General features: G+C 54.7%; 6 protein-coding genes across 6 annotated transcripts; 2 read left to right on the top strand and 4 right to left on the bottom strand.

Moving 5' to 3' along the window:
* Positions 1–107: 107 nt before the first annotated feature.
* KVR01_000685 (uncharacterized protein) lies at positions 108–1,450 on the bottom strand (the record flags this gene model as incomplete). The annotated part of the gene is made up of 2 exons (XM_044790674.1): positions 108–1,064; positions 1,127–1,450. The coding sequence occupies 2 exons, from the start codon at positions 1,448–1,450 to the stop codon at positions 108–110; spliced, it is 1,281 nt and encodes a 426-aa protein (XP_044650634.1).
* Positions 1,451–2,535: 1,085 nt separating this feature from the next.
* On the bottom strand, positions 2,536–3,582 carry KVR01_000933 (uncharacterized protein; the record flags this gene model as incomplete). Its single annotated transcript, XM_044782055.1, has 1 exon — positions 2,536–3,582. One exon carries the CDS (start codon positions 3,580–3,582, stop codon positions 2,536–2,538), a length of 1,047 nt encoding a protein of 348 aa, XP_044650882.1.
* Positions 3,583–5,184: 1,602 nt separating this feature from the next.
* On the bottom strand, positions 5,185–7,621 carry KVR01_000881 (SAM complex subunit SAM50). The gene is made up of 3 exons (XM_044782331.1): positions 7,212–7,621; positions 7,019–7,138; positions 5,185–6,949 (listed from the first exon to the last, which is right to left on the bottom strand). The coding sequence occupies exons 1-3, from the start codon at positions 7,242–7,244 to the stop codon at positions 5,519–5,521; spliced, it is 1,584 nt and encodes a 527-aa protein (XP_044650830.1). The 5' UTR covers positions 7,245–7,621; the 3' UTR covers positions 5,185–5,518.
* A 268-nt stretch (positions 7,622–7,889) lies between these two features.
* On the top strand, positions 7,890–10,364 carry KVR01_000698 (uncharacterized protein). The gene is made up of 3 exons (XM_044785470.1): positions 7,890–8,407; positions 8,509–10,010; positions 10,075–10,364. The coding sequence occupies exons 1-2, from the start codon at positions 8,301–8,303 to the stop codon at positions 9,194–9,196; spliced, it is 795 nt and encodes a 264-aa protein (XP_044650647.1). The 5' UTR covers positions 7,890–8,300; the 3' UTR covers positions 9,197–10,010; positions 10,075–10,364.
* Positions 10,365–11,934: 1,570 nt separating this feature from the next.
* On the top strand, positions 11,935–14,971 carry KVR01_000760 (uncharacterized protein). The gene is made up of 6 exons (XM_044782770.1): positions 11,935–12,660; positions 12,738–12,759; positions 12,819–12,875; positions 12,955–13,436; positions 13,502–13,664; positions 13,725–14,971. The coding sequence occupies exons 1-6, from the start codon at positions 12,472–12,474 to the stop codon at positions 14,573–14,575; spliced, it is 1,764 nt and encodes a 587-aa protein (XP_044650709.1). The 5' UTR covers positions 11,935–12,471; the 3' UTR covers positions 14,576–14,971.
* On the bottom strand, positions 14,949–17,321 carry KVR01_000823 (uncharacterized protein). The gene is made up of 4 exons (XM_044792370.1): positions 16,781–17,321; positions 16,286–16,643; positions 15,895–16,187; positions 14,949–15,801 (listed from the first exon to the last, which is right to left on the bottom strand). The coding sequence occupies exons 2-4, from the start codon at positions 16,432–16,434 to the stop codon at positions 15,224–15,226; spliced, it is 1,020 nt and encodes a 339-aa protein (XP_044650772.1). The 5' UTR covers positions 16,435–16,643; positions 16,781–17,321; the 3' UTR covers positions 14,949–15,223.
* Between the last annotated feature and the right edge of the window lie 323 nt (positions 17,322–17,644).

Here is a 17,644-nt window from a genome sequence, read left to right as displayed (position 1 = left end):
TCGCAACACACACATGTCCTCTTGAAGCTGCTCAGCGCCCAAATCCACAACTTAGAGAGTATACTGAAACACATCCTGGCTTCAGATTACTTAGCTTGAGGATTCCATCACAAGTCAACCTTGACAGCAGCCATGTTCTCAGAAGAGAAACCAGTCACATAGAGCCAAGCCTTCTTCTTACCACCCTCCTTCTTGGGATCGATGCCAACCATAAGTGCAGTAGCGGCATTCCTAACGATGCTACCATCGTCTTCCCATAGCTTTCTCTTGTCCCATTCGCCTGTAACATTCTTACTGGGAGTCGCCAGCCAGCCCATGGAGCCCTCCCTTCCCCCGGGGAAGTGACCGATTTTGCTGAGGTTGATACCCCTGATCAAGCCAGGGAGCACAAAGCCGCTCGCATCGTCGCCAGAGCTGGCAAACGGGTCCGAGTAATAACTGGGGTTGTCGGTGGTAACGTCGAGGTCGATGATCTCCTTGACCTCGATTGTCTTCGCGTCTGAGGACCCCAGCTTTCCGACCCACATGAACCCGCCGATGGCACTGGTCACCAAGATCTCGTCTGGAGTCCGCCCGTGGCCCATCCCGTTAGGATTCCAGAGCTTATCCAGGGCCACACTGGCGTCTACCTTGCCATCGTCGGACACGGATGCCCAGATCACGTTTGACCACTTGGCACCGGGAAACGAGTCTTCTATGCTCCTCATGTAGCCCTCATAGTAATAGTGGTCATTCGTGACATAGATTTCAGTTGGACTGACGGCGTAAACATCGTTGGGTGTCTTGATAAGCGGATGGCGGATGGTACGAATGTGCTTGGCCGAGCCCCCGCCGATCGTGTGGTGGAAGAGCTCGATCCTGGAGGCGGCCTTGGGAGCTGTGCCTGGGTCAGATGTCGGAGTGCTTCCATCGCGTGGGTACACAGCCTCGTTCGGGACATGGTTGATCGCGAAGATGTAGACAGCTTCGCCCGCCGGCTTCTCTGGGTCCGGTATAACGTCGATGCCGTGGGTGATGAAAGGGCCCTCAAAGTTTTCAAACTTGAGCCTCTTGTTCTCCCTGGTCTGCAGGTTGCATTAGTTGCTCTGCCCAACCATTCTCCCATTGAGACCCCGGCCTCACTTACCTCAGGGTCGATGATATGTATGGATCCTTGGCTGTTCCACGCCACGTTTGCATCGTCGAATGTACCTAGAGGTGGAAACCACTTGAAGCGTGTCTCGCTCACATCTTCGCATGCGGTGAAGAGAGTATGAGCTGGGGCGTAGTAGTGGATGTCCTCGCAGTGAGTTGTATCTTTGAAGACGACCAAGTCATCTGGATTAGACAATGGCGTCGAACTGAGTTCTCTGAATGTGCCGATCTTGCTGTAGTACCGGTGCGTAGCCGGCCCGTAGAGAAAGGCCGCCAGCCCAGCCAAGCCGGCCATCAATATCCCCGCGGTCGCCATTTCAAAGATTTCTGCAAACTGTTGGCATCAAATTGACTCCCTCTGGCTAATCGTGAAGGTCACGGCGATGAGAGATCACTGACAGCAACGTGATGACTTCAAATGTTCAGTCAAACTACGGACGCCTGTCGCATGTGTTTCTTTGATGAGGGGTCTAAGTAGCTTCCCCTGTTCAAGACGTCACAAAACCAGAGCTATCCTTGACAAGTGGATCTCGGAATCCGCTGCGTCCAGCGCTTCGCACAGCCGTTGATCTCGTTATGGGCCTCACGGACAGTGCGGGGAACAAAGTCTAACATCTCCACAGCCGAGAATCCCGGCACACCAACAGTACTGCGGAAAAGCAAATCCGAAGCAGCTTTCCACAGATGCGGCCTGGCTGTGGGACTGAATTTGGATGAGCAATGTGATGCTTGCGTCATGCCTGTTGAAGTGATCGACACGAGTGACAGTTGACCAGGGTAATCAAATCTCAGCCAATTACCTAGATATTCTATAGCCGCCCGCACGAGATGACAATTCTGCTTCATGCGAGAATTCATACATGATATGTTGTGACCTGATACATGTAACTGAAGAGACAGTCTTTTTATTGACCCACATGTAATTGCGTTGGAATAAACTCTCAATTTATTATTGCTGTAACTATGGAATGTGTCGACTGTAGCTCGAAGAAAGATAAACGTTCATTTGAGCAGAATGAAGAAAATATTCAAGGTGTAGCTGCGAACGTATGAACCATTACCCAAGTAGGTATTTGCATCCAAAAGCTGCCAATGGTGACCAAGCAGGCAAGCGACGTTGATGTGATTTGGAAGGAAGCAGCAAGGATTACTTCCATGGCTTGCACTGCCCAGCCGCTCAAGACTTGCGGAAGAAACCTGACCGAAAAAGGGGTGACGTGTGATTTTTGCGTGCCCAAAAGCTAAAGCAAGCAACTGTACCACACCGCCCATGCAATCGCGCGCACATGTTTGAGCTGTTCTTTGAGCTATCGAATCCACCACTTCCTGCATTGTCATGGATGACTTGTGGCACTGGTATCGTCAAAATGTTTGACAGAACGAAACGAGCTCCGAATGCCATCATGCCGACGGATTGCCTGAGTCGGTTTGCGGGCAGAGTACATTGAACCACTCATCGTCCTCTCTGTCCTCGTAGTAGTACTTGGGTTTGTTCCGCGAGCTGAAATGTGAGCGCTTCTCTATCAAGCCCCAAAGGATCTGGGGGCGCGTCACGGTGAGCCCGTCGCCGACAAGTGTCTCATCTTCGGAACCACTAGACTTCGAGACACCAAGTTTTCGCTTCTTGAAGTGGTCTATCAGGCGTGTCTCAGCATCGATGTCGGCTTTCATGTCCTCCCATCTCAAACGGGTCACATATGCCTCCGGAATGTAGTCCTCGATCAGGTACTCATGGTCGTCAAACCATGGGTGGCTGAGTACGTCAACTAGACCTAAAGCCTCCGCGGTCTCCTTGACATGCCACATTCTCGACTTGCTGGGCCAGTAACGCTCGCCACCCTGAATGACAAGAATCTCGATGTTCTTGAAGCCTTTGCGCTGGTATCGGGAGGCAATAGTAGCTGCTTTGCACAGTTTAGTGGTCGTGGACATGAATGGGCTGGCATCACGACACTTCCAGTTCAGGTGATGGTCGAATTGCAACATGAAATTGAGCGGATCCGTCTTTTTACCGTGGAGTGAGCCGCGCGATTCTAGACCAGACCCGGGGTGTTCATCATGTACCGCGCGGTACAGCAGCTCCGGCCGGCTCTCATCCTCACAGGGGTGAATGATAGCAGGCAGCAGCTTGAGCGCCCTTCCCCATTTGTATGTTTTGAAAACTCGATCGTCCCAGGAGTTGCTGAACTCTAAGTTGGGCGGACATGGGACATTCGCAGTGTCGTGTATTTGCCGCCAGCCGTCGTTCTCGGGATTTGGTGTAATTACGATCCTGAGAGGCGAGTGCGCCTTGCTTTTGGACTTGAAGACCCACCCAATCGAGGAGACGTCCACCTTGAATTCACATGCCTTCTCCGTGAACGCTGCGACATAAAATGTGGCACGTTTGCCAGGATCGCCATCAACTCGAAAGCATCCAGCCAGACCAGCATACCACTTCTCCTGCATGTTGGCAATTTCTTGATAAGGTGGACGCAAGGTTGAGAAGTCAGGTTGATGCTTTGAACATCGGCAAGTTTGTGTTTGGGAATTCGTTGGAGAGCCCTGAGCAACTATTGCAAGCTGGGCTGGTGTCCGCTTCGACACATGTGCAACTGTGAAAGTGGAGAGGCTTCAATAACGACGATGGAGGCGTTCATCGAGTTTCTGTGTGTGTAACTTCCTCAACAATGCTTGACTGAATGCGTGTTTATGAAACTAGAATGATGAAGGAAGCTTGCTATGGTTAGAAAATATTCTCGAGGTATCCTCACGTTAAACATCTAGGCAAAGTGACCTACAGTGCGGAGTGTGCAAAGATGATTGGACTTTCAGAGAGCGTTGGAGCCTTGAAAGCGAGTCTGAATGATGTCCGCGATGTGCATGCTGCTATCAGAAATGGCTTCTGGGGTTCAAAGCTGAGCCCCCAACTGGTCAGAAGAGCGATGTCATCTCTGATATCAAGCTTGGCATGGTTGTTAAAGTATGGTTGAGAAAAGAAAGTGTTGAGCCTGGAGGGTGAGCTCTGAGTATCAGAAAGTTTTGAGGAAGGAGATGAGCTGAAAAAGTGGCAACCCAAAAAGCACTTGAGCTGGCAGATTTGTGTTCTGACAGAGTATCGGTCGTGTCTTGTGATCCTCGAGGTCGAAAGACTGCCCCAATTGTTTCGTTCAACCGATGGTGATAGTTTTGGATGCGTGATTCTCAAGCAGAAAAGGAAGGGGGGTGCTCCAGGGCGAAAAGTTGGCATGGAAACTGCGGCTGGGCGAAGGTTTCCTCTGAACAACTACCACTCTACCTGGCAAGAAGAGAAAGACGGATCAGCTGGCCCCCTGGTGGCTTGTCCTGGGAAAAAACGGCAATCAAGCTTAAATATCAAGGGGGGTATAGCTGTATGGGACCTAGCACTACTAAGGCGTGGCAGTGAAATGCCATGATTCAACCACATGGCGGACTTCGTATAGAAGGGCAGACCTATAGACACACCTTGCAAACTCTAAGAAGCGAGCAGTCAATAAGCCGATTAGACTCTAGAAGCCATACTACGCACCCTAGGGTTTTTAAAAATCATCTCTACCCTATTACAGTCTAGCAACAGCTATAACTACTAACAGTCCTTCCTTCCTTAATATACCTTTAGATAGAAAGAAGGTCTTTTAAAAAAATAAGGTCCTTAAAAAGTATTAGTCTTTAAAATCCTTAAATATTAAGCTTTTACTTTAATATAAAGATTAATTAAAAGAGAATTTCTTTTCTATTCCTTTAATAATCTTCTCCTTTAAAATAAACCCTTAATTAACTTTTTATTTACTTACTTACTTAACTAGCTTTAATTAAGTTCCTTCCCCCTTTAAGAGAAAAAGTTCTTTAAGCTTTTTTAAAAAAATAGTTTTAAAGAACCCATTAATTTTAAAAAATATTAATTTTAATATTAATATACTTTATAGTTATTATTAAAGAGTATTAATAAAGAAATAATTAGAAGGTATAAGGTATTACTTTAAAGCTAGAGGAGAATTCTTAATAGCTAAGGGGATAGTTTAGTAATTATTTTTAAAAACCCCCTAGGGAGCGCTATGGAGGTTAGGAGGTTGTCTCACGGGAGGTCATCCTATAGGAGTTTGTCTCACAGGAGGTTCAAGTTGCGGACACCCAAGCAGACGCAGTGATTTTGTGACATTACAGTGTCTGCTCCTTTTTCGGCCAGTACGAGCTCCGAGACATCACCGGCCAGAGCCCGAAGGGCTACCAGCTGGTCGTCTCTGTCAGTTGCTCAGCAGCCGAGGGCAAAGTAATGAGTCGATGATGAGTTGTACATTTCTCGCTTCTTGAGCCCCTATTTTACATCCCCAAATGCCTTTTCATAAGTTCTCACCTGCTCCCACCACCCAACTGAGACCACTGATTACAGGAAGTTGATACCCACACCGACCGAGAGACCCTTACGGCCCAGCTCCCCTCTCCTCATCACCAGAGGCAAGCTGAAGTTGAGCTCAAACCTCGCAGCAGGGTGCGCGTACACCAGACCAAAACCAGCCGCCACGCTCGGCAGACCGTTGCTGAGCTCGCTGAGCGCCCTTCCCATCCCGCTCTTGACCGCACCCGGGCTCATCGCAAGGCCCTTGCTCTCTTGCTCGCGGGCCCTAGACTGGTCTTGCAAGGCGACCAGACGACCTCCGTTCGCGAAAAGCTGCAGCCGCAGCGGCGAGTCGACACCCGTCCGGGGGAGGGGGATGAGCATGTTGACGCTACCCGCGGCGAAGACATCGCCGCCCACCGAGTCGGTTCCCTCACGAGGGCCGAGACCTCCAATCTTGAAACCGCGCACGTCGGTGGGGCCACCGAGCTGGAAACGGTCATTGATCAGGCTGGGAATGGACTCGCCCTTGGGAGACCAGCCGAGGGGGAGAGGGTAGAGGATGCCGAATCGGAGACCTCCGCCGAGGGAGATGCCGGTCCGGCTGCTGCTGATGCCAGGGAGTGGTACCGGGACTGCTCCGGCGACCTCGACCTCGGATTTTGAGAAAGCCACGTCGCCGCGCAGGGGGCCGAAGCCAGCCAGCTCTGTTACCGTCTTAATCAGGTAGCCACTCTGAGGAAGGAGTGGGTTGTCCCGGCGGTCGCGGGTGAAACTGTAGGTGAGGGAGCTCTTCATGCTGTCCCCGGCATCTGCCCGGACCGTGGGAGAAGCACCGGCTTTCAGCCCGGTGATCTGTCGCCATGCGCCAGAGTATGCAAGGTTGTAAACGTCGCCCTGTTTTGACAGCCACGCGGCCTTGAGAGTTCCTCCCTTGACCAGCTCGTCGTGACTGGCCCAGTCCTTTTGCGTGTTGGAGGAAAGACCCTCCACCGATAGCCTCAGATCAGGGTTTCCGTTGACGGGGGCGGTAAACGCCGCACTGTAGGCAGACCTCGTCCGTGTTCCCGCGCTGGTGTTGATCGACAGCTGCTCGGCACCGCCGAACATGTTCCTGCAGAGGAGGTTGATGTACCCGGAGCCCTCGGTGTTGCCCAGGTCGGTACCACCCTTGAGCATGATGCGCGACTTCTCTGCGACGCGTATGGAGACATCGATATCGGTGCCGGCGGCGTGGGGGTTCGAGTCGCGGGCATCGGAGAGGAAGACGGTGGGCTCGGGGTGGAATATCTCGAATCGATCCAGCTTGGAGGTAGCTTCTTGCACGCCGGCGAGGACCTCCCCGAGCGTTGTGCCGGCATTGCGGCTGCTGCCAGCCAGAGGGGCGAAGACTGGGTCCAAGAAGCCCTTGCGAGTGTTCTTGGCGCCGTGGACCTCGATCGAGTTGATGGTGGCCGGTCGTTGGAGGTGTTCGCTCAGCTGTTGATCACATGTCAGGAGAGAGTCCTGGTGGACCAGACTTTTCGGGGACAGTCAGGGTTTGCTGACCAGCTGAAGCCGTCTTTGCAGAGCTTGTTGATGCCGTAAGAGGTCGGCCTGCTCCATGTTCTCGGCCTCCTGGCGCAGGATGGCAGCATCGGTCTCAAGTTTCTGGAGGGCTTCGATGGCCTTGCGACAAGCTGGTGTTAGCCATTGAGTGGCAATAGGTTGCTGGGGGGAGCAAAGTGGACAGGGGACGTACAGAAATGCCACCGGAGCTTTGAGTGGAAGCCATGAGTGGTTCCCGGGAGCTCTCTGGCTGACGTGCACCTTGGAAGATGGGCTGGAGACCTTTGGATATCTTGCGAAGCCGTCGCGTCTCGGAGAAGATCGCTCTCCCACCCGAGGTGGCTGTGCTGGTGGAGTGGCTGGTGAGCTCCGCTCAGGTACCTAAGTATCTCACTTGTATCCCTAGCATTGTCCACTACGGAGGACGGGGCACCAGGCGCAGACTGGGGCCCGGCCGAGGAGGGTAGCAGCAGGCCGGTACCTGGGCAGCTGGGCAGTCTAGCTACCTAGGTAGTAGCATTACTGGCAATGTTGCAATGGTTCTATTGAAAAGAATCCACTTAAACTGTGAATGGGACTGAAAGCCTGGTTGATCATGTCAACTGATGCCTGTGCTCTGCAATGTCGCTTCCAAGTTCCAGAACGAACTGTTGGCCAAACGCACAGGTGCTCAACGAAAGGAGAGCCAAGCAGGCACTAGATTGGAGTTTAGGACCCAAGGCAATCTGCCGCTGATTCCCTAACACCACCTAGGTACAACACTAGGCTCAACGGCGTGAGGTTTGAGTAGGTAGGTACAGTACATAAGTATCAAGGCAGGCAGGCCATTAGCCTGCCGCATTCGTGCTCCGTACTCCGTACTCCGTACAATGTCAAGGTGCCACTTTGTAACCAACCCCATTCTAAATCCATCCCGCCCTGCAGTCATCATCAACCTTGTCAGCCTCTTCCTAGAAGTTCGCCTCCCAAACCCGCACCTCGCCCTGGACAACGGCCATTCCTTTGGGTCCTTCCTCCTTTTCATTTCGTTGTCCTCTTCATCTGGGGCATTAGGAGTCCACGCGCCTTGTTCGTACGATCGTTTTGCGCCCCGTTGCCTTGGTCGATTCCCCCCCGCGGCGTCGTGACACATTTCCCTTTCCGATCAAGCCCCATCCCGAGTCGGCCGAATCATTTCCGGGGGCGCTCGTCAGCATCATTTGCCCACCCCGTCGGCATCAACATCACCAGCATCACTACTACCATCACCAGCCAGTATCGGACACCGCCCCACACAGCAGCCATGGCTACCAAAGCTGCCCGCACGCGCTTAACGCGCGAGTACAAGACTATGCAGAAGGAGCCCACGCCCTACATCGTCGCCCACCCATGCGAGTCCAACATATTAGAGTATGTAGTCCCCCCTGACCCTCCTGTCCTGCTTCCCCCCTATCATGGGGGGCCTACGAGCCTGCCCTCACATGCATGTTACTGACAAAGCCTCTAATCAGATGGCACTACCTGATTACCGGCCCACCCGACACACCGTACCACAACGGCCAGTACTGGGGCACCCTCATCTTCCCGACCGACTACCCCTTCAAGCCACCAGCGATCCGCATGCACACCCCGTCCGGCCGCTTCGCGCCATCCACCCGCCTCTGCCTCACCATCTCCGACTTCCACCCGCGCTCCTTCAACCCCGCCTGGAGCGTCAGCACCATCCTGGTGGGCCTGCTCTCGTTCATGACGTCCAACGACGTCACGACCGGCTCGATCACGGCCTCCACAGAGGAGCGCAGGCTACTTGCCGCGCGGACACGCTGGTGGAACTCGACAGGAGGAGGCACCTACGAGAGCGGTAAGGCCGCGCAGAAGGGCAACATCAAGGTCGGCGACGGCGGCAAGAAGTTCCGCGAGGAGTGGCCCGAGGAGGACGCCGCCAACTGGGAGTGGATGAAGGAGAACAAGATCGACCCGGTCACCGGGCAGAGCCTCAACGCCGCCGGGGCACCGTGCGGACCACCGCTCGTCGGTTCCATGGGTACTAGCGGTAGCCAGGTACAAGGGGTCGTGGACGCGGTGGTACAGCAGAGAGAAGCGGGCAGGGGCTGGGTGGCCGACCACAAGCTCCTGATAGCTGGTGGTGCCATCTTCTTCTACGTCCTGATCGCCCGCCTGCTGGGCCAGGGCATATAACGGGTGCCGACAAGGAGGCTGATCAGCCAGCCGGCGAGCTATCTCGGGTGTTGGTGTCAGTCGGGAACGAGGTCTTCCTATTTCTTTTTACTCGGTTTTAGCATTGGCGTTCGGTTTGCACATGTCTGTCGCGTAGACATAACGCCCGGGGCCATACATGACTAGTTTTAGGGAAACAAGAGCATGGCTGCTGCTGTTTCGCCGCCAGTTTGCATTTGCAGAAATCACTACTACCCACTCGGCTCGGTGCCAGATCCGGACGAACGTGATGTGACGAGGGAGAACTTTGCGGCGATTGATTTGGGTTCCTGCAATCCATGGCCATCTGTCCCCTGATGGATGTTAATCACCTGATGCAGCAGACCCCATTTGTCAGGCTGACTGTCGTCACCGTGGTGAAGAGGATGCGCGCCGACAGGGCGCTCTTGTCGATCATTATTGTTTCAACCAATTTTATGACAGAGTTGCGGAAAAGCCTCGGGCCCTTCACTCCACTTGCTTCCGGTGTGTTTTGTCTCTCTCACGTTCACTTCCAGATGCGGGCATGGCTGTGGTAATAATAAGACGGGTCGACCACGTCTGGGCGATCGTCTGAATCTGCGACGGTCAGGTGGAATATCGCACCTGGTACACCTTGTCACTACTCAGGGCTGTACCTCCAAGACAAGCTGATGCGGAGCCAGAGGCCTTTTGTGTTGACCCTCAAGTACGTACATCTGGGTTCATCAAGAATCCGACATAGTTTGGGATCGGTCCGGAACGTTTCGAATCTTGATGCTGCCGCGTGGAATGCACAGGAGCATCATCATCATCGGTGAGGCACGGAGAAGCCAGGATCTACGTAGTGTACATACGCTGATGGGCAAAGTTGTCAGCAGCCTGTATTGCGAACATACACAGTTGTAGCACGGTTAGGCAGCATTCCGCTTCTCCCGCAATGCATGCGTCTCATCAGCCAGACAAGCTCGCCGGGCCGTCGGGCACAACCCAGTGAGAGCAGAATGGCTGGGGTCGACTGCCGGCCGGCCTGAACATATCACAAGATGACCAGCGATGTCAACGTGTGCCGGTGGGTCGCAAGTGAGGCCATATGTTGATCATGACCCGAGTACCCCCTTGTTCTCACCCGTACTGTCAGTCTGTTACTGTGTACGGACCGTTGTTGCTGAAAACACAAACAAGCAGACAAGAAGTGATATCTAAATAAGCGACCAACCCAAGCACGGTGACCAAAGCTAAATGAGAGTCGCCAGAGGCTCCTATAGGCCCATAATCCACAATACTACCATCAAGCTATCAAGAGTCCGGATCAAATTCCACATCTGTGCCCCGGCACTCATATCCATGCCTAGATATCCACAACGTACAGTACAAGCCATACCTAGGTGGTAAGCAAGCAGATAAGTACTTAAGTAGGCAGGCAGGCTTGGCAGGCAAGCTGAAGCAGGCAAGAGGGAAGCAAGCAGCAGCTAGCCGTCGGTCTTGTGGTTCTGTAGGGCTAGAAGGGGCCCCGGGTTGGCAGCCGCGAGTGGGCCTTCCACGTTGCATGCCAGATCTGACAGGCACCATCCCTGCCCACAATGGGCGTTCCGGCCTAGGGGCTGTCTCATGGCCTTCCCACGCATTCAGCTTGGCCCAAATCTGAAGCATCAGCAACAACTTTGTCTCCTCCCCTCAGGTCCCCCCTCAGGTTCTCAACGTGGTGATCGCCGCTTGAACGATCGGATTATCGATGCGCCAGTGCAACGTCCAGCATCTTGCCTTGTTCACGAGAATGTACACGTGTACAGGTGATGGATTTATGATACACTCCATCTGGCTGTGTGGCTGTCTGGCTGATATCATGTTCGGTGCAGTCCGCGTGCAAGGACTTAGGACACCTCATCTGCCGCCCCACAAAGCCTATTCTTGCATCTGGCCAACCCATTTCGAGCAACGGCATGGGGAGCAGACGCAATCTGCCGGGCAGAGCAGGCAGGGCAGGCTGCCTTACTACACTACTACCGCTAAAGTGTGCCAGCCGTTGCCCAGATGGGATGGTGGGAACACCATCTCTCAGCCTCTGGGCCTAATGCGGCCAGGTCCATGGGATGCGACAGCCAACTAAATAAACCCTTTCCGCAGAACGCAGCTGCAGCTCCTGAGACTGCCGTCCCGGCGCACTGGCTTTTGCGGCTCTTCCGCATCCCATTCCCATCACAATCCAGCAGCGCATACAGCTTCCTGAGCCAGCACCGATCGAACCAGGGCCCACCCGCCCATTGTGGGACTGCTGGCTCCCTGTCCGTCCGCTGTGTCTTTGGTGACAACACGTCAGGTGTACCGGATCTGCGCAGGCTGCTGGCGATCCCGGTGGCTCGAAACCGCGGCCATCGCCAAGCCAGCTGGTATGACGAGGGTCGGCTGCTTGCCCACTTCCCGCTGTGGAGGCGGCGAGACGATGGCCGTCTGGTCTCTGCATGCAATGACAAAACTCCAAGCAGCAGGTGCTAATCATCGACTGACGGTCTTGCGTGTCGATTGTTTCTTTTCTCGCAGGCCTCACTTTCCCGTCCCTTGGGTCCTGCCGGGGGCAGGAATCAAGGCTCTTCTTCGGGACGGAGGACAAGGTCTGTATTGGATCGTCCAAAGTGAGAGTTTGTCGCCAGTCTGAGCGTAGCACAAGCCGTTACCACACCACTACGGTTCAATGGATCAGACGGGGCGCCTGTCGTCTGCCCCGGCTCGAGGTACTATTCTTACCGTTCAGCTACACGTGTACACCAATACCGGCGGCTGTCCAAGGTATTATTGAAGTCTATTCAGTGGGCTCCATTCCATACCTGCAACAAGTTATTGTGGTGCCCCTGATCCATGGGCCCTGGTCCTTTCCCCCCAAGAACGGCGCCCGGACGTCAAAGTCGTGAACTTGCCCACAAACGCGCTAGACCAAGAGCCTGGGCTGAGTTCTATCTGGGGACCCCGACCCTTGTAGCCCGCCGTTCAGCGCAGCAGAACATCAAACTGCTTTGCATGATGTCCTTCGGCCGCCCTCTCTCGAAACAGTCCCCATTTGTGTTGCCTCCACGTCTTATACCTTCTTCGCGTACATGGTACCGCTTCGTGTTTTGGTGTTTTGTAATCCGTCATGGTGGTATGAGATCGACAAATCATTGATATACATGCCGTCCTGAGCTGCTCTAGTTGCACTCTGTTTTCTGGCTCTCGTCTCTCTCTCTCTCTCATGGCCTGGCGCCCGAAGTAAAAAGGTTACCACATCAACAAGACCAGCAGATATGGCGGGCCGTATGAGCTGGCCCCTCCAGAGGGTCGACCCTAGCACCTTCGCTCAGATGGACACCTACCCGGAGGACAGGAAGGAGCTCGATGTTGAGGTCATGTCAATTCGAAGTGATGGCGACTCAACGCAGGTCGTGGGTAGCGCAGAAATGTTCGACGAAAATGGGAACGTGAGGTTGATTCCGGTATGTTTACTTTGCTCCTCAATACGTCCCGTCTCGGCTGGGTCAAGAAGCTACCAGGCTGACACTTCAATATCCAGATGCCTACATCAGATCCAAAGGGTGAGCCTTCTTGCCATGATAGTAACATAGGATGATACGGTAGACTGATGAGACTCCAGATCCTTTGAATCTACCTAATTGGAGGAAATGGACTGCCATTGGCTCTCTGTGCTTCTGTGAGTAGCCTCAAACGCATCTCGTCGTCTTGCCTGGCCCCTCGTTCACATCGTCTGACTGATTGTGTGACGACAATAGTCGGTTCCTTGGCCCTCTCCGCCGAGATCATCATCGGCTCATTGATTCCCATCTTTCTCCTCGAATATGCCGACGTCGACCCCACCACCATCAAAAACATCGACTTCGTCGCCGCCTCCGGAGGCAAGGGCACCCAGCTCAACCCCTTGGCCGTCCTCCCGCCGGGCGTGAAGCCTCCCAGCCTGGAGGAGGTGTCCATGCTGGCTACGATCCCGCTGCTCACCAACGGCATCGCGAGTTACCTGCTGGTCCCCCTATCGATCGCCATCGGTCGCCGTCCTGTCCTCCTTCTGACCGCTGTGCTCGCCTGGGCGGGTGGACTATGGGCAGGATTATCGACGTCGCTCCAGTCTCACCTCGCGGCGCGGGCGGTCATGGGCCTGGGTGCCGGTGCGGTCGAGGCCTTGATCCCGCTTATTGTTCAGGACATTGTCTTTGTTCACCAGCGGAGTAAGGCGCAGGCTGCTATTGTGGCTAGCCAGGTGAGGATTAATCGCTGCTTTCACTTGTTATCTGTGTGCAGGTTCAAGAACTGACGAGGAGCCAGGGCATCATCATCGTCGGACTGGGTATCGCTGCTCCATACATCTCCGCGAACTATGACTGGCGATATCTGTATTACGCCACGTCTGGCGCCGGTATTGTCGCGTGGCTGGTTCTCATAGCACTCCTCCCTGAAACTCGATGGACACGTTCAAGGGAGGCGCTTGGTAAGGATCTGCAACCTGCCCAACTTCCTGCTCACCATTACTGATTGCACATGAACACAGGCGGCAAGTCTGAGGAGAAGCTTGAACCCGGCGAGGTGCGCCCCCGGATCGACTACGCCAGGTTCGGCCCCCGGACGCTCTGGACAAACATCGGCGTCTTCAACGTCGGCTTCGAATGGAAGAACGCGGCCATATCGATGCTCGACACCCTGCGGACGACCTTCTTCCCGGCCGTGGTCTGGTCCGTCCTGGCCAACAGCGTCTTCCTGGTCACGAACCAGGCGGCCCAGCAGCTCGGCTCGTTCGCCCTCCTCGCCCAGGGCTGGGAGTTCCAGTGGACCGGCCTGGCGGTCGTTCCCTTTGTGCTCGCCACGGGCCTGGTCTTTGTCACCGTGGGCCCCGTGGCGGACAAGGTGTCCACCAAGATCGCCAAGAGGCGCAACGGCGTCCGCGAGGCCGAGTACGGGCTCGCCAACACGATCATCCCCTTCGTGGCGGGCATCGCGGGGTGCTTCGTGTTCGGGTACGCGGGCGAGTCCACGGTGCACTGGTCCGTGTTGCTCCTCGGCTCGTTCCTCATCATATTCGGGTTCCTGTGCCTCATGGTCACCATCAACGTATACATCGTCGAGTCGTACCCGCAGTGGGCGGGCCCCGTCCTCGTCAACGTCAGCTCGCTCAAGATCATCATCTCCTTCTTCTTCGCCAGCCTGGCCACCACCTGGGTCGCGCAGAAGGGCCTCCTCGCGACCTTTGTCATCTACGCCGAGACCATGATCGTCATCTCCATGTTCATCCCCGTGCTCTGGTTCAGCGGCAAGAAGCTCAGGGTGTGGACCGCCGGCAAGGTCAAGTCGAAGCCGGCGCCGAGGACGCGCAGCTTTGGGGCGCAGTCGAGGTTTTCTCAGTGAGGCTCCATGCTGTGGAACCAGCTGTAGAACCGGTGGCACATTGCCTGCCACGTTTACGGAGGTTCTCTGTAGTTATGGGCCCTGCAACACTTGCGAGCGAGCTACTGCAATGTTGCGGCAACGCGTTTGAGAAACACTTCTCTCAGTGCTGCCGCAGCGTGATCCCGGCTAGGAGGGAAAGGAGCACGCGCCGGCCTGGGCATTTTGGTGGGCCTAGAATTCTCTTCAGTCGTTACCTGCTCCATGGTTTCAAGAGGCATCCAGAGGTTGTAGCTGCAGAGTCAAAGCAGGAACATAATTCGGCCAACTCAAAAGGCATAGCTTCCGCCGTATGTGGTGCCTGAGGCACAGTGCACCATGATGGCACCAAGGATCCGATAGCGAGTAGTGGTCATCGCATAATCTATATGAAGCAGACTCTATCGCGCCGCTATATGCATTTAAACATGAAGATATCCATCCACCGCTCCGTACAGACCAGAGGATGCAAGGACAAGGCATTCATCGGGCTTACCATCGACCATGGCGGACCTGCTGCGGACCTATCGTGACTGCTTCTCCTTCTCGGGCCATACTTGACCAGTACAACCTGCCACTCAAAAACAAACAAAAAAAAAGAAGAACGATTCATCAACTTGCCAGACGACCTCATTCTGATGCCTGATCACCAGGGTGTTCCAACAGCTCGACCTCGAAATTGTTGACACCCCACAGCATAGGATCCACAAAGTCCGCCTCTCCCGGACCGGGGGGATCGAGCCCGAGTAGGGCTTGGTGTCTACTGTGCGACGGGGACAAGCCTGCACTGTCGTAGGACGAAGTATCGACAACGCTATAGCGAAAACATTCGAGTTCAGGATACAGGTCGATGTCAAGCCTGATCTCCCCCGAGCCTGGGGTGACAGCAGGGGCAGCACCGCCGTCACCATGGGATGACGCAGGGGGCCAGAAGCACATGTCTTCGTGCTGCTGCTGCTGCTGCTGCTGCTGCTGGAATGGGTGCCCATTGGCCGGCGAGTAGTTACTCACATACCCGGAGTCGGCGGATTTGGCGTCCGGCGGCATGTTGGCACCGCTGACCTCGCAGTTGTCATGGGTGGCTTGGGCGTCGCGCCGTGACACGTTGCGGGCCGTGGTGCGGCTCCCTGGTTGCAGGTATTGGCCCTCTGCGCTGGGCTGGGTGAAACCGCGCCAGAACTCCGGGTCTGGCTGATTATCGGTTATGTCTGCGAAACGGGGCGCTGGTTTAGAAGTGATCGGGCATATATATAGCCTATGGCCACTGACTGGGGGGTGGGATGTGGGTGGGGTTGACCAACAGTAGGAATCCGGCAGGGGCTTATCGCACGCGTCGTACAGGGCCTTGAGCTTGTCATCATTGTTCTTTATCGACTTGGTCAACTCGAAGCGCCGCTGCTGGTCCCAATCCAGCAGCTCCATGTCGTCTCGGCCGGATTCATAGAGGTACGGAGTGCCGTGGCGTTTTCCCTCACAGGTCGCCCAGTGCTGCTCCTTCATCTTGGTGACTTCCCGACGGGCGAAGGAGATGTTCCACGTGGCAGGGCAGAAGCCGCAGCGGAAGAATGAAGTATGTTTCCGCCATATGTGTTCACTGCAGAACTCTGTTGTCAGCCAGAGGCCTTTTTGATGGGTGTGAGGACGCGAAGACAAGCCCTCTGTTATCCTGGTATGGGAGTCTCAATTACGCACGGCAATCCCCTCAGCTCTTTGAATCCCGCCCTGCATGTGCTGGCCGCGGCACTCGTGTATCTTTCTGGGTCAGACTTGGCAAAGGGGCACGCCAGCCTGTACTCGTACTGCTGCAGCGGATCCGGCGGCGCATGACTGCGGCCGGTCATTGACACAACTTATTTATCTAGTAGGATCGGTTCGATGGCGAGTAGACCGTGTCAAACTGGGCAATGTAGCCTCGTAGCCGGCTCTGGCGGTCGGTCTGCGGCCCCACGGCGGCCAGGGGGAAGGGCTCGCTGCCGGGAGTCGTGCTCAAGAACTTCTGGATCTGGAAGGTTTGAGGGCGGCCTATTTTTGCGGCGGCGGAGGTAGGAATCTGCCAATTTGGGTTTGTATTAGTATTACTTGTTCTCTTCATGATGCTTTAGGGCATCTGTGGCGGCTGGACATGGCGATGCAGGCGTTGTTGTGATTGTGGTCGTGGTCGTGGTCGTGGTTTTGGTTAGGGCTCACCTCGGCGGACGGTCGATTTCCACTGAGGGGAAACATCCATACACTCCTGAATGACTGTGTACTGGAGCGAGATCTCTTCCGCGGAGCTTATGAAGTCGACCGCGATCGATCTTTGACGGTTCGTATGGTTGTTTGGAAGACGGACACATTTTCCAGAGGAAGAGAAGGATGTGCATTTTGTTGAAAAGGGGGAAAACCACATCGTACCAAGGCCTGCGATCGCAGCGTCAACAACAACCTGTCGCCGCTCCCCGGCGTCACCGGGCACAGCCCGCCTCGAAAACACGACAACGCAGAGCCTCCCGTCCCCCCACTTGAGCCGTTGGACCCGCATGCAAGACTCCATGCAGGCTGCTGCTGACCAGACTGGTTCCGTCCTGGATCAGTTGCGGGGCATGCCATGCAGGCCGATTGTGGCTGATCCGAAGGCTGACTTTTGTACAGACCCCAGCATTCAGAACCGTTGGGAAACGGGACTAGTCAAGCAGAGGGGGTCATGAATTAGGATCGCAGCTGGAGCTAATGGCATGTAATATGCGGCGCAAATCCGGTACAATAGTTACTGTGTATGTCATCAGGCTGGGTTCCGTATGGAGAGGAGGACATGAGACTTGGAAGCTCGATGAGATAAACAACGATATTCACAAATATTTCAGCGCTCATCATTTATTTGACCTGTGAATAGGCCCGGCCATTTGGAATCTTCTGTGCATCAAGCATTTGCGAGGGCTGGTCAGCTCCGTGTGTCGGCAACCTTTGGCGACGATGTTAATTGTTTTCCAGACGTACAAAGTTGGCGAAGACTCTTTTACCTCAATCGTCAATACACGTTATTAACGACTTTCTGGGCTTGAGATAAAGGCT

Source organism: Diaporthe batatas (genome assembly GCF_019321695.1).
Source record: "Diaporthe batatas strain CRI 302-4 chromosome Unknown Contig00001, whole genome shotgun sequence".
In the NCBI taxonomy this organism is placed as follows: Eukaryota; Fungi; Ascomycota; class Sordariomycetes; order Diaporthales; family Diaporthaceae; genus Diaporthe; species Diaporthe batatas.
Note: the sequence above shows the minus strand (reverse complement) of the source record. Positions and strands in the feature narration are given on the sequence as shown.

Coding starts and splice junctions, on each gene's coding strand:
- KVR01_000881 (XM_044782331.1), bottom strand. CDS start 7,244: ATGGCTTCCACTCAAAGCTCCGGTGGCATTTCT. Junction 7,139..7,211: donor AAAGCTCCGGTGGCATTTCT/GTACGTCCCCTG, acceptor GCTTGTCGCAAG/GCCATCGAAGCCCTCCAGAA. Junction 6,950..7,018: donor TGCAAAGACGGCTTCAGCTG/GTCAGCAAACCC, acceptor TGTGATCAACAG/CTGAGCGAACACCTCCAACG.
- KVR01_000698 (XM_044785470.1), top strand. CDS start 8,301: ATGGCTACCAAAGCTGCCCGCACGCGCTTAACGCGCGAGTACAAGACT. Junction 8,408..8,508: donor TGCGAGTCCAACATATTAGA/GTATGTAGTCCC, acceptor GCCTCTAATCAG/ATGGCACTACCTGATTACCG.
- KVR01_000760 (XM_044782770.1), top strand. CDS start 12,472: ATGGCGGGCCGTATGAGCTGGCCCCTCCAGAGGGTCGACCCTAGCACC. Junction 12,661..12,737: donor GGAACGTGAGGTTGATTCCG/GTATGTTTACTT, acceptor TTCAATATCCAG/ATGCCTACATCAGATCCAAA. Junction 12,876..12,954: donor CATTGGCTCTCTGTGCTTCT/GTGAGTAGCCTC, acceptor TGACGACAATAG/TCGGTTCCTTGGCCCTCTCC.
- KVR01_000823 (XM_044792370.1), bottom strand. CDS start 16,434: ATGACCGGCCGCAGTCATGCGCCGCCGGATCCGCTGCAGCAGTACGAG. Junction 16,188..16,285: donor AAAGAGCTGAGGGGATTGCC/GTGCGTAATTGA, acceptor AGAGTTCTGCAG/TGAACACATATGGCGGAAAC. Junction 15,802..15,894: donor GCCCCTGCCGGATTCCTACT/GTTGGTCAACCC, acceptor CCCGTTTCGCAG/ACATAACCGATAATCAGCCA.